The sequence below is a fragment of the Cherax quadricarinatus genome, unplaced genomic scaffold, assembly GCF_038502225.1.
Source record: "Cherax quadricarinatus isolate ZL_2023a unplaced genomic scaffold, ASM3850222v1 Contig218, whole genome shotgun sequence".
Classification (NCBI taxonomy): domain Eukaryota; kingdom Metazoa; phylum Arthropoda; class Malacostraca; order Decapoda; family Parastacidae; genus Cherax; species Cherax quadricarinatus.
Window position 1 is genome coordinate 200,001 of NW_027195244.1, and position 14,958 is coordinate 214,958.

Consider the following 14,958-nt stretch of genomic DNA (forward strand, 5'->3'; position numbering starts at 1 on the left):
TAATTTTTGCACTCTCTTTTATCCCCTTTGCCTTTATACAAAGGAACTATGCATGCTCTCTGCCAATCCCTAGGTACCTTACCCTCTTCCATACATTTATTAAATAATTGCACCAACCACTCCAAAACTATATCCCCACCTGCTTTTAACATTTCTATCTTTATCCCATCAATCCCGGCTGCCTTACCCCCTTTCATTTTACCTACTGCCTCACGAACTTCCCCCACACTCACAACTGGCTCTTCCTCACTCCTACAAGATGTTATTCCTCCTTGCCCTATACACGAAATCACAGCTTCCCTATCTTCATCAACATTTAACAATTCCTCAAAATATTCCCTCCATCTTCCCAATACCTCTAACTCTCCATTTAATAACTCTCCTCTCCTATTTTTAACTGACAAATCCATTTGTTCTCTAGGCTTTCTTAACTTGTTAATCTCACTCCAAAACTTTTTCTTATTTTCAACAAAATTTGTTGATAACATCTCACCCACTCTCTCATTTGCTCTCTTTTTACATTGCTTCACCACTCTCTTAACCTCTCTCTTTTTCTCCATATACTCTTCCCTCCTTGCATCACTTCTACTTTGTAAAAACTTCTCATATGCTAACTTTTTCTCCCTTACTACTCTCTTTACATCATCATTCCACCAATCGCTCCTCTTCCCTCCTGCACCCACTTTCCTGTAACCACAAACTTCTGCTGAACACTCTAACACTACATTTTTAAACCTACCCCATACCTCTTCGACCCCATTGCCTATGCTCTCATTAGCCCATCTATCCTCCAATAGCTGTTTATATCTTACCCTAACTGCCTCCTCTTTTAGTTTATAAACCTTCACCTCTCTCTTCCCTGATGCTTCTATTCTCCTTGTATCCCATCTACCTTTTACTCTCAGTGTAGCTACAACTAGAAAGTGATCTGATATATCTGTGGCCCCTCTATAAACATGTACATCCTGAAGTCTACTCAACAGTCTTTTATCTACCAATACATAATCCAACAAACTACTGTCATTTCGCCCTACATCATATCGTGTATACTTATTTATCCTCTTTTTCTTAAAATATGTATTACCTATAACTAAACCCCTTTCTATACAAAGTTCAATCAAAGGGCTCCCATTATCATTTACACCTGGCACCCCAAACTTACCTACCACACCCTCTCTAAAAGTTTCTCCTACTTTAGCATTCAGGTCCCCTACCACAATTACTCTCTCACTTGGTTCAAAGGCTCCTATACATTCACTTAACATCTCCCAAAATCTCTCTCTCTCCTCTGCATTCCTCTCTTCTCCAGGTGCATACACGCTTATTATGACCCACTTCTCGCATCCAACCTTTACTTTAATCCACATAATTCTTGAATTTACACATTCATATTCTCTTTTCTCCTTCCATAACTGATCATTTAACATTACTGCTACCCCTTCCTTTGCTCTAACTCTCTCAGATACTCCAGATTTAATCCCATTTATTTCCCCCCACTGAAACTCTCCTACCCCCTTCAGCTTTGTTTCGCTTAGGGCCAGGACATCCAACTTCTTTTCATTCATAACATCAGCAATCATCTGTTTCTTGTCATCTGCACTACATCCACGCACATTTAAGCATCCCAGTTTTATAAAGTTTTTCTTCTTCTCTTTTTTAGTAAATGTATACAGGAGAAGGGGTTACTAGCCCATTGCTCCCGGCATTTTAGTCGCCTCATACGACACGCATGGCTTACGGAGGAAAGATTCTTTTCCACTTCCCCATGGACAATAGAAGAAATAAAAAAGAACAAGAGCTATTTAGAAAAAGGAGAAAAACCTAGATGTATGTATATATATATATGCATGTGCGTGTCTGTGAAGTGTGACCAAAGTGTAAGTAGGAGTAGCAAGATATCCCTGTTATCTAGCGTGTTTATGAGACAGAAAAAGAGACCAGCAATCCTACCATCATGCAAAACAGTTACAGGTTTCTGTTTCACAGTCATCTAGTAGTACTCCCCTGGGTGGTTGCTGTCTACCAACCTACTACCTATATATATATATATATATATATATATATATATATATATATATATATATATATATATATATATATATATATATATATATATATATATATATAAGTTCTAAAGGCTGGGGTCCCTTCCGGTTTAAGGCCTTCCACTGAGCGTTGTATCCGGTTTAGGCCTTCCACTGGGCCCGGTGTATCCGGTCTAGGACCAGCAGCAGGAGGGTCACCTTTTCACACCTAGGTGTTACTTCCGGTTTTGACCATGACCTCGCCCTCGAGACTACCTCACCCTTGACCCCCCAACCAATACCCCCGCGCACGACCCCCCCCCCTTCGCAACCCCCGTCGCGCCGCGCGCCCGCCCGCGCGCCCGCCCGCCGCCCGCCCGCGCCCTTCGCGACCCCCTCCCGCGCCTTCTGCTGCGTCGTCCGGATCGCCCCCGCGCCCCCGAATTTTTTCTTATGATCTCCTTGGATCAAGTTTTTTGGATTCTCCCCTATGGGGTTTTCGAATTTTTTTTTGAATCTATTTTCTTGTGCTCTCCATCTCCTCGGATCAAATTTTTGAGGTTCCCCCTCTCACTTTCACCCCCATACCAATATTACCATCTCAATATTACCAAGCTTTTGGATTCCCCCCTATGGGGTTTTCGAAATTCTCCTCGGATCAAGTTTTTTGGAATCCCCCCCCTATGGGGGTTTCGAAATTCTCCAATTCCTCGGATCAAGTTTTTTGGAATCCCCCCCTCTGGGGGTAAGCATGCTTACTACAGGTCTAAACAAGTCAAATGAAGGGTGTTTACTCGGCGGTCAGTATTCCTCTCATTAAGTTAAATGAACTAAAAAGGACCACGCGCACACAGGTTGAATCAGGCTGACAGTGACGTCACGCGCACACAGGCTGAATCTTGTCGATCCTTTTAGTCCATTAAAGTTAATAAGGGGATATAGTACCTACATCATAGGGAAAACATTTTCATCATCAGAAATGCACATTTTTTCGTTAATACCCACAATTTCTTTACAACACAAGTCTAGACATTTTTTTAACTATTTCGTCTCAGGTCACTCCCCACGAAGTAACCTCCCCCCCACCCTCCCAAACCCTCACACTCCAACCAACACCTCACAATTTTCACTCATAACCCCAATTTTTCTCGTTTTAACCCTTTTTGTTCATTAAAGTTAATAAGGGGACACAGTACATCAGAAAGTCACCACATCGCTTACATCCACTTTCGTTAAATTCACTACTCACAATTTTACATATTACGAAGTTAAATACGCACTTTTACTTTGAACATCTTCAAAACACTCATAAATCATTTGAATACTCACAAAAATACCTTTATACATTTCCAAACAACACTGAAATACTCCAAAAACATCATTCGAACACCCCCAAATCACCTCTGAATACTCCCAGAACACCTTCATAAGTACTCTTGCACATCATTTGAACACCTTCATAAGTACTCTCATAATCATTTGTACACCTTCAAAAAACACCTTTGAATACTCACATAAACACCCTTGAACACCTTCAAAACACCCTTGAACACCTTCAAAACACCCTTGAACACCTTCAAAAAACAACATTTGAACACACTCAAAACACCTTTGAACACCTTTGAACATTTCCAAAACACTATTTGAGTACTCCCAAATAAGATTTGACATCTCTAATTTATCTGCACTTACACATTTCATTAAATTACAACTCATCCCTCAGTCTCCAGACTAGGCATTTTCTCGTTTTTACCCTTTTAGTTCATTAAAGTTATTAAGGGGACACAATACATCAGAAAAAAAGTCACAAAAACTAACTCAAACACTTTACTTTGAACACCCCCAAAACACTCTCATAATCATTTGTACACCTTCAAAAAACACCTTTGAATACTCACATAACACCCTTGAACACCTTCAAAACACCTTTGAATATCGTTTTTTAAACTAATTTCATCACAACCCACTTATATCATCTTTTTTTCGGTAACTCTAATTCGACTACACTACCCTCATCAATTACCAACAAATTTTACTCGTTTTAACTAATGTCATCACTGTAACCAAGATTTTCACAAAAAAAACCTCTATGACACCTAACACACACGCACACACACACCCCACAACATCCACAACCCACAATTTTTTCTCGTTTTAACCCTTTTAGTTCATTAAAGTTAATAAGGGGACACAGTACATCAGAAAGTCACAACAACAACCCACAGCACCCACAACACCCCACAACCCACATTTTTTTTCTCGTTTTAACCCTTTTAGTTCATTAAAGTTAATAAGGGGGCACAGTACATCAGAAAAAGTCACAAAAACAACCCACTTATATCATCTTTTTCGGTATCTCTAATTCGACTACATTACCCACATCCCTCATCAATTACCAATTTATTCACATTTTTTTCCCCTTCTTTTTACTACTAAAATTCTAATAAAATCCTCTCCATACCCATCTCCTTGTATCCACATAAATTAATATTATACTCGCATCAACTACCCAACTATTGCGACATGTTTTCAACACCCCTCCATTCTTTTTCCAATATATCATAACTTTTCAATTCTATAATTTCTTTTTAAAATATTCACACATTACCTTTATATTCAGTAAAATCTCCCCATATTTCTAATTACAACCCTCCCCATACCCCTCTCCATCTCACCCGCATTTCTTCACATCCACTCACCCATCTCCCAACACACCTCTTCTGAACACACACACAAAAAAAAATCACATTTCACATCCACAAATGCATCTCAAATCCACTAAAATCACTGTAACCAAGATATTCACACACACACACACACACACACACACACACACACACACACACACACACACACGCACCTAACCTAACCTAACCTTACCTAACCTAACATACCCTAACCTAACTTAACCTAACCTAACCTATCCTAACCTTACCTAACTTATCCTAACCTAACCCAACCTAACCTTACCTAACATAACCTAACCTAACCTTACCTAACATAACCTAACCTAACCTTACCGAACCTACCCTAACCTAACCTTACCTAACATAACCTAGCCTAACCTAACCTAACTTAACCTAACCTAACCTAACCGAACCTACCCTAACCTAACTTAACCTAACCTAACCTAACCTAACCTAACCTAACCTTACCTAACCTAACCTAACCTAACCTTACCTAACATAACCTAACCTAACCTTACCTAACCTAACCTAACCTAACCTAACCTAACCTAACCTAACCTAACCTAACCTAACCTAACCTAACCTAACCTTACCTAACATAACCTAACCTAACCTAACCTAACCTAACCTAACCTACCCTAACCTAACCTAACCTAACCTAACCTAACCTAACCTAACCTAACCTAAATTAACCTAACCTAACCTAACCTAACCTAACCTAACCTAACCTAACTTAACCTAACCTAACCTTACCTAACCTACCGAACCTAACCTAACCTAACCTAACCTAACTAACCTAACCTAACCTAACCTAAACCTAACCTAACCTAACCTTACCTAACCTAACCTAGCCCTAACCTAACTTAACCTAACCTAACCTTTACCTAACCTTTACCTAACTTAACCTAACCTAACCTAACCTAACCTAACCTAACCTAACCTAACCTAACCTAACCTAACCTAACCTAACCTAACCTAACCTAACCTAACCTAACCTAACCTAACCTAACCTAACCTAACCTAACCTATCTTATCCTAATCTAACCTTGCCTAACCATTACCTAACCTAACCTAACCTATCTTAACCTAACCCAACCTAACCTAGCCGAACCTATCCTAACCTAACCTAAAATATATTGGAACACCCCCAAAACACTATTTGAGTACTCCAGAATTACTTTGAACGACTCCATTTTGGATATTTCCAAATTAGTTTTGAAAACTTTATCGTAAAATCGAACATTATTTTCTTGTTGGTAAACACACTCAATGGTAGAAATATTTACTCGATTTCCGAATAGAAACACTTTCCTCGCTCTGAGAGACTCATTGTGGGTCACCCCTTCCCCCAACACACTGTGTAATGCGGTTCACACCCAAGGTAGATTTAAGATAATCATCGCCTTACCGAACACCTGCGTCAACTCAGGACAGACAGGCGCCATGAAATGCGGGTAACATCCAAGGTAGAAAATCATCTCTTTCCAGACCAAATGTATCCTCTTGTTCTAAAATTTGGTGAGGTCATTGCTTTTTAGTTCATTTTAAAATAATAAGGGGAAGATTGAGATATAACATTTGTATTCTACCTCAATACATTTTTTTTCATGGTAAGGTTTGATTTAAAACTTCATCATGTCTTAAAAATTTTTATTAAACATTTCTCTTTTTAATGAATGAAACATATTAATCTTGGTGTAACAACACGATCTAAACATCATAAATCCTCCTCTCTAAGTCTTGTTCTTCCAAGTCCCGTCACATCGGTACCTGTAAATTTTAATATAATTCATTAGCATATAATGGGGAGAAATTTGCACCATCACCTGTAAAAGATATAACCAACTAAAAGTTACTTATTTTTTCACTATCCCAAACATATTCTTCTCGTTAACTTAAATATCTCCCCATTCATGACTTAAAAAGCATGATCGTACTGCGTCCCCTTATTAACTTTAGTGATGTAAGTATTATGGTAGACATGATTCTCGGTGTTCAGGTAGAGAAAGTCGAAAAGGTAAGTGTTACATTTTCATGAAGAGATAAATATGAGTTATATATATTAATTCAAATATATCTCTCTTCAAGTTATAATTACTTCCTCATAATAATTTAAATGAATTAAAGCACTGATACAAGGTAAATAATTTTGCTTACCTTTATAAGTTACTCACACATTAGGCTCAATGTTTTTAATATATTGTTTAATATCTGTGAAAAGTTCTCTCCAAATTAATTTCCACTTCTTTGTGTTGTACCATCTATGCAAAATACACAGATTATACTGTCGATTAAATATTTGACTGACAAAGTTTTCAGGTATATTGTTTTCCAAAATATAATATACCAGATCATCACTCCACTCCGTTGCCATTTCATCAATGAATTTATGCGAATCAAGTTCATTTTCTAACCAATTTTTAACTCGCTGAAAATTCTTTTCACTCAATGTTTCACCATCTTTCCTTAAGAGTTGATTGGTAGTGTTGCAAAATTCCAACCAAGGAAGATCTTTCACCATTTCACAAATAACAATGAAATCGGCAAGTTTCCCCATATTAGATGCTTTCTATGCGGGTTCCGGACAATGTCTGGGGTGACTTACACACAACACTCTCCCATACACATAAAGAGTTGCTAAATAGTATTAAATGAAAAATTTCATTAAACTTACCTAAACTAGGATCAGCCATTTCAAAATCCATTTTCTTAATTAATTTTTTGGGCTTTGGTATAATAAAAGTTTGAGATAAATGACTACTCCATTCACATTCTCGTAACAATAAATTTTCCAATATTTCTTCGCTCCATCGTTGAGTCATTTCTCGTACCTCAGCTACAATCTCTTCTTTTGAGAGAACAGGTTCCGCATCAACTCTTTTTTGAATGGGTTCGACTCTCTTAATTGTATATAACATTTCTATAAACACCGCACTAGTATGTTTTGTCGCAACCACCTCCATATTTCTTCTTCAAGTGATTCCTTACCATTTCACTCCAAATATTTATACCAAAAATTTCAATCGTTGTCATCATCGATTATCTTTTTTTTAATACAAATACTCATTACAGGGGATTTCTTCAAAGCATATATATTATCCATTGTATATTTCAAATTGTGTTCCCCTTATTAACTTTAATGAACTAAAAGTGTTAACTTTCATTATTTTTCAGTAAAAAGATTTATTCAGACAATATTTTTTGGCAACACTTGCTTGTGACGTCACTATCCAGCAACGCGTTAAAACAGGTTAGAACATCTTCCCTTTATTATTTTAAAATGAACTAAAAGCAATGACGTCACGATACTCATTGAACAAATTATCTTACCCCAAACACTTTTAGTTCATTTAAGTTAACAAGGGGAAAGTTCATGCATTTCCAAGTATGCACCATCGGTATAGTAATAACATAATACCATTGAAGTAAGTTATGATCCCCTTCCTGTATGACACTAAACTCGTGGTGATTCATTCACCTATCGTCATGGTGATGCCACGTAGTGTTTTTCATGGAACAAATTTCTCTACACATATAGTTATAAAAAACTACTAACATGTCAACCCTCGCGGTGAAAAGAGTATAAGAAGACACGTCCATATTGAGTTACAAGAGTATTTAGATGAAGACGTGGAAGTTACATGTGAAAAATTTGTTACAGAAGCAAGTGTCTACACACCACTGAACTGATAAAGAAATGATTAATTCGATAGAAGACCTTGATCAGTCACCTTCCTTCGTTTTGGAGGGTTGTGATCAATATCTCACCGATAAAGAAATGCTTATAGCAATGGAAGATTTTGAACGTGAGTTTTTAATGAGATATTAATGAGTAAAATTCACCCACATTGTAATTTTTAGAAATTCTAATGAGAAATATTTTTTTCATTTGTTGTGTAACAAACTTAATTTTTGGGATATAATACTATATTTTATCAAAATTGCAGGTAAAGAAGCAACAAAAGATGAAGAAAAATATCTTTTGGTAATGCAAGGGAATATTACAAAAGATTTTAGTGGCAGTGATAAAATTCTTTTAGTACAACAAGCAAATTGTTGCGCTGTTAAATTGAAAAAGGGAGGTCTTGCTGATGCTTTAAGTCAGGTTTTACCACTTAGCAATCCTTATTTATTTAGATCACCTGGATGTCATAAAGCAAATCTAGCTAGTGAAGTCACTCGTGATAAATTTGGAAGCATAAAATTTGTAAATAATGGAAAAAATAACCCCATGATTGTTAATATGTTCGCACAGTATGCGATGGGGCCTCCACATAAGTATTATATGAACTGTAAAGTTGATAAGGCCTACTATAATACATGCAAATATTTAGATACAAAGAAAGGTCGTGAGATTATATTCAAAGAGTGCATGAATGAACTTGTTAAGTGGTTATTAACAGATCCCAACGGGATTATAATGGAAAAAGTCGTGTTTCCAGAAGGAATTGGGTGTGCTTCAGCCGGAGGTGATTGGCATGCATATCTTAAAATCATTCTTGATTTTGCAAAGGAATTAAAAAAACGTCGTAGAAATATTGTTATCATTATTGTAAAATATGCCAAATAAAATATCTCTATAATACTTTTTTGTTTTATTCACCAGCATTTTAGTTCATTTAAGTTAACAAGGGGAAAGTTCTTGATTTTGCAAAGGAATTAAAAAAAACGTCATAGAAATATTGTTATCATTATTGTAAAATATGTCAAATAAAATATCTCTATAATACTTTTTTATTCACCAGCAGTCTAAAACCTTATTAGGCAACTGAATAGAGATCATACGTCTGGCAGGAACGGTGCTGAGTATAAAAATCTCTGTTCTCTGATGGTCGTGCATTAGTACCTCTTCCAGCAGGGTGCGACTAACCAGATCAAGAAAATGGAGACAGCCAATAGGATGGAAAAATATTTTAAAATTGAAGAAGGAAAATTGTACGATGAAAAATATTGTCGTGACAACGTCTGCATTGTTTTTCATGTGAATTGTGTTGCTATAAAAGGATATGGTGCAAGTTATTATTTGGGTAAGAAATATCCTTATGCTGATGTGTATCGAAGTAGAGAACCATTATTTAATCTTAGAAGATGCAGAGTTGAAGATCGTGATGCTCCTGGAACTGTTATCGAGTTTGAACCTTCACCGGATCAAAGAAAATTGAATCTTCCTTATTTAGCAGCCATAATAAGCCAATTTGGTATTGCTGGACCATTGGAGGAAAATACCATTTCTCAAAATTTAATTGAAAAATCAAGAGATGCCCATTTGGTGTATGGTTTAAAGAAAGATACTATCGCAGACAGAATAAGATATTTCAAGGAATCCATTGAGAGACTCATAAAAAGTGTGAAAGACAATAAAAATATACGCGAGGTTATCTTTCTGAAAGGTATTGGGAGGTGTGAAACTTCAAATGATTATATCTGGAATACGCACTATAAACCTATACTCGAAGATATGATAATGAAATTTAAGGAAGAAGGTATTCGATCAACCATGGTTGTCAAAGAAGAAATGAAAAACATTAACCAAGGTCAAGAATTAGAAGATGATTCGAAGTTATTGTCTTCTAGAATTGAAGGAAGTGCTTGGTATCCCTCATGAGGTAAGCAAAATTATTTACCTTGTATCAGTGCTTTAATTCATTTAAATTATTATGAGGAAGTAATTATAACTTGAAGAGAGATATATTTGAATTAATATATATAACTCATATTTATCTCTTCATGAAAATGTAACACTTACCTTTTCGACTTTCTCTACCTGAACACCGAGAATCATGTCTACCATAATACTTACATCACTAAAGTTAATAAGGGGACGCAGTACGATCATGCTTTTTAAGTCATGAATGGGGAGATATTTAAGTTAACGAGAAGAATATGTTTGGGATAGTGAAAAAATAAGTAACTTTTAGTTGGTTATATCTTTTACAGGTGATGGTGCAAATTTCTCCCCATTATATGCTAATGAATTATATTAAAATTTACAGGTACCGATGTGACGGGACTTGGAAGAACAAGACTTAGAGAGGAGGATTTATGATGTTTAGATCGTGTTGTTACACCAAGATTAATATGTTTCATTCATTAAAAAGAGAAATGTTTAATAAAAATTTTTAAGACATGATGAAGTTTTAAATCAAACCTTACCATGAAAAAAAATGTATTGAGGTAGAATACAAATGTTATATCTCAATCTTCCCCTTATTATTTTAAAATGAACTAAAAAGCAATGACCTCACCAAATTTTAGAACAAGAGGACACAGTTGGTCTGGAAAGAGATGATTTTCTACCTTGGATGTTACCCGCATTTCATGGCGCCTGTCTGTCCTGAGTTGACGCAGGTGTTCGGTAAGGCGATGATTATCTTAAATCTACCTTGGGTGTGAACCGCATTACACAGTGTGTTGGGGGAAGGGGTGACCCACAATGAGTCTCTCAGAGCGAGGAAAGTGTTTCTATTCGGAAATCGAGTAAATATTTCTACCATTGAGTGTGTTTACCAACAAGAAAATAATGTTCGATTTTACGATAAAGTTTTCAAAACTAATTTGGAAATATCCAAAATGGAGTCGTTCAAAGTAATTCTGGAGTACTCAAATAGTGTTTTGGGGGTGTTCCAATATATTTTAGGTTAGGTTAGGATAGGTTCGGCTAGGTTAGGTTGGGTTAGGTTAAGATAGGTTAGGTTAGGTTAGGTAATGGTTAGGCAAGGTTAGATTAGGATAAGATAGGTTAGGTTAGGTTAGGCTAGGTTAGGTTAGGTTAGGTAAGGTTAGGTTAGGTTATGTTAGGTAAGGTTAGGTTAGGTTAGGTTAGGTAAGGTTAGGTTAGGTTAGGTTAGGTTAAGTTAGGTTAGGTTAGGTTCGGTTAGGTTAGGTTAGGTTAGGTTAAGTTAGGTTAGGTTAGGTTAGGTTAGGTTAGGTTAGGTTAGGTTAGGTTAGGTTAGGTTAGGTTAGGTTAGGTTAAGTTAGGTTAGGTTAGGTTAGGTTAGGTTAGGTTAGGATAGGTTAGGTTAGGTTAGGTTCGGTTAGGTTAGGTTAGGTTAGGTTAGGTTAGGTTAGGTTAGGTTAGGTTAGGTTAAGTTAGGTTAGGTTAGGCTAGGTTATGTTAGGTAAGGTTAGGTTAGGGTAGGTTCGGTTAGGTTAGGTTAGGTTAGGTTAAGTTAGGTTAGGTTAGGTTAGGTTAGGTTAGGTTAGGTTAGGTTAGGTTAGGTTAGGTAAGGTTAGGTTAGGTTATGTTAGGTAAGGTTAGGTTAGGTTAGGTTAGGATAAGTTAGGTAAGGTTAGGATAGGTTAGGTTAGGTTAAGTTAGGTTATGTTAGGTAAGGTTAGGTTAGGGTAGGTTCGGTAAGGTTAGGATAGGTTAGGTTAGGTTAAGTTAGGTAAGGTTCGGTTAGGGTAGATTAGGTTAGGTTAGGTTAGGTTAGGTTAGGTTAGGTTAGGTTAGGTTAGGTTAGGTTAGGTTAGGTTAGGTTAGGTTAGGTTAGGTTAGGTTAGGATAGGTTCGGTTAGGTTAGGTTAGGCTAGGTTAGGATAAGTTAGGTTAGGGTATGTTAGGTTAGGTAAGGTTAGGTTAGGTTAGGTGCGTGTGTGTGTGTGTGTGTGTGTGTGTGTGTGTGTGTGTGTGTGTGTGTGTGTGTGTGTGTGAATATCTTGGTTACAGTGATTTTAGTGGATTTGAGATGCATTTGTGGATGTGAAATGTGATTTTTTTTTGTGTGTGTGTTCAGAAGAGGTGTGTTGGGAGATGGGTGAGTGGATGTGAAGAAATGCGGGTGAGATGGAGAGGGGTATGGGGAGGGTTGTAATTAGAAATATGGGGAGATTTTACTGAATATAAAGGTAATGTGTGAATATTTTAAAAAGAAATTATAGAATTGAAAAGTTATGATATATTGGAAAAAGAATGGAGGGGTGTTGAAAACATGTCGCAATAGTTGGGTAGTTGATGCGAGTATAATATTAATTTATGTGGATACAAGGAGATGGGTATGGAGAGGATTTTATTAGAATTTTAGTAGTAAAAAGAAGGGAAAAAAAATGTGAATAAATTGGTAATTGATGAGGGATGTGGGTAATGTAGTCGAATTAGAGATACCGAAAAAGATGATATAAGTGGGTTGTTTTTGTGACTTTTTCTGATGATGAACTAAAAGGGTTAAAACGAGAAAAAAAATGTGGGTTGTGGGGTGTTGTGGGGTGTTGTGACTTTTCTGATGTAGTGTGTCCCCTTATTAACTTTAATGAACTAAAAGGGTTAAAACGAGAAAAATTGTGGGTTGTGGGTGTTGTGGGGTGTGTGTGTGCGTGTGTGTTAGGTGTCATAGAGTTTTTTTTTTTTTGTGAAAATCTTGGTTACAGTGATGACATTAGTTAAAACGAGTAAAATTTGTTGGTAATTGATGAGGGTAGTGTAGTCGAATTAGAGTTACCGAAAAAAAGATGATATAAGTGGGTTGTGATGAAATTAGTTTAAAAAAAAACGATATTCAAAGGTGTTTTGAAGGTGTTCAAGGGTGTTATGTGAGTATTCAAATGATTATGAGAGTGTTTTGGGGGTGTTCAAAGTAAAGTGTTTGAGTTAGTTTTTGTGACTTTTTTTCTGATGTATTGTGTCCCCTTAATAACTTTAATGAACTAAAAGGGTAAAAACGAGAAAATGCCTAGTCTGGAGACTGAGGGATGAGTTGTAATTTAATGAAATGTGTAAGTGCAGATAAATTAGAGATGTCAAATCTTATTTGGGAGTACTCAAATAGTGTTTTGGAAATGTTCATAGGTGTTGAAGGGTGTTTTGAGTGTGTTCAATGTTGTTTTTTGGTGTTTTGAAGGTGTTCAAGGGTTTTTTGAAGGTGTTCAAAGGGTGTTTTGAGGTATTCAAAGGTGTTTTGAAGGTGTTCAAGGGTGTTTATGTGAGTATTCAAAGGTGTTTTTTGAAGGTGTACAAATGATTATGAGAGTACTTATGAAGGTGTTCAAATGATGTGCAAGAGTACTTATGAAGGTGTTCTGGGAGTATTCAGAGGTGATTTGGGGGTGTTCGAATGATGTTTTTGGAGTATTTCAGTGTTGTTTGGAAATGTATAAAGGTATTTTTGTGAGTATTCAAATGATTTATGAGAGTGTTTTTGAAGATGTTCAAAGTAAAAGTGCGTATTTAACTTCGTAATATGTAAAATTGTGAGTAGTGAATTTAACGAAAGTGGATGTAAGCGATGTGGTGACTTTCTGATGCACTGTGTCCCCTTATTAACTTTAATGAATAAAAAGGGTTAAAACGAGAAAAATTGGGGTTATGAGTGAAAAATTGTGAGGTGTTGGTTGGAGTGTGAGGGTTTGGGAGGGTGGGGAGGAGGTTACTTCGTGGGGAGTGACCTGAGATGAAATAGTTAAAAAAATGTCTAGACTTGTGTTGTAAAGAAATTGTGGGTATTAACGAAAAAATGTGACTTTCTGATGTACTGTGTCCCCTTATTAACTTTAATGAACTAAAAGGATCGACAAGATTCAGCCTGTGTGCGCGTGACGTCACTGTCAGAAGGTGAGTGTCCCCTTATTAACTTTAATGAACTAAAAGGGTCGACCTGATTCAACCTGTGTGTCTGGTCCTTTTTTAGTTCATTTAACTTAATGAGAGGAATACTGACCGCTGAGTAAACACCCTTCTTAGTTCATTTGACTTGTTTAGACCTGTAGCTTAAAAAAAATGCGAGGAATTACCCCCAGAGGGGGGATTCCAAAAACTTGATCCGAGGAATTGGAGAATTTCGAAAACCCCATAGGGGGGAATCCAAAAACTTGATCCGAGGAGATGGAGTCATGGTATTGTCGAGAAAATTTGGGGTGAAAGGAGGGGTACCCAAAAATTTGATCCAAGGAATTGGAGAAATTCAAAACCCTTGATCCAAGGAGATGGAGACTTTCGAAACCCCCATAGGGGGAAATCCAAAAACTTGATCCGAGGAGATGGAGAATTTCGAAAACCCCATAGGGGGGATCCAAAAACTTGTATTATCGAGAAAATTTGGGATGGGGGGTGAAAGTGGGAGGGGGAAACTCAAAAATTTGATCCGAGGAGATGGAGATCATAAGAAAATGAAATTCGAAAAAAAATTCGAAACCCCATAGGGGGGAATCCAAAAAACTTGATCCAAGGAGATCATAAGAAAAAATTCGGGGGCGCGGGGGCGATCCGGACGACGCAGCAGAAGGCGCGGGCGGGGGTCGCGAAGGGCGCGGGC

General features: G+C 36.9%; 1 protein-coding gene and 2 long non-coding RNA genes across 4 annotated transcripts; 2 read left to right on the forward strand and 1 right to left on the reverse strand.

The window, feature by feature from the left end:
- Positions 1–6,347: 6,347 nt before the first annotated feature.
- LOC138851265 (uncharacterized) lies at positions 6,348–7,793 on the reverse strand. Of its 2 annotated transcripts, none has more exons than XR_011391102.1 (2): positions 7,386–7,793; positions 6,348–6,481 (listed from the first exon to the last, which is right to left on the reverse strand). It is a non-coding gene; the product is annotated as an uncharacterized lncRNA (long non-coding RNA). The 2 variants fall into 2 exon arrangements; XR_011391101.1 differs by having other exon boundaries at positions 6,869–7,793.
- Positions 7,794–8,133: 340 nt separating this feature from the next.
- Positions 8,134–9,339, forward strand: LOC138851264 (uncharacterized). Its single transcript, XM_070080199.1, has 2 exons — positions 8,134–8,517; positions 8,659–9,339. Exons 1-2 carry the CDS (start codon positions 8,409–8,411, stop codon positions 9,279–9,281), a joined length of 732 nt encoding a protein of 243 aa, XP_069936300.1. The 5' UTR covers positions 8,134–8,408; the 3' UTR covers positions 9,282–9,339.
- Positions 9,340–9,406: 67 nt separating this feature from the next.
- On the forward strand, positions 9,407–10,838 carry LOC138851266 (uncharacterized). The gene is made up of 2 exons (XR_011391103.1): positions 9,407–10,317; positions 10,705–10,838. It is a non-coding gene; the product is annotated as an uncharacterized lncRNA (long non-coding RNA).
- Positions 10,839–14,958: the final 4,120 nt, after the last annotated feature.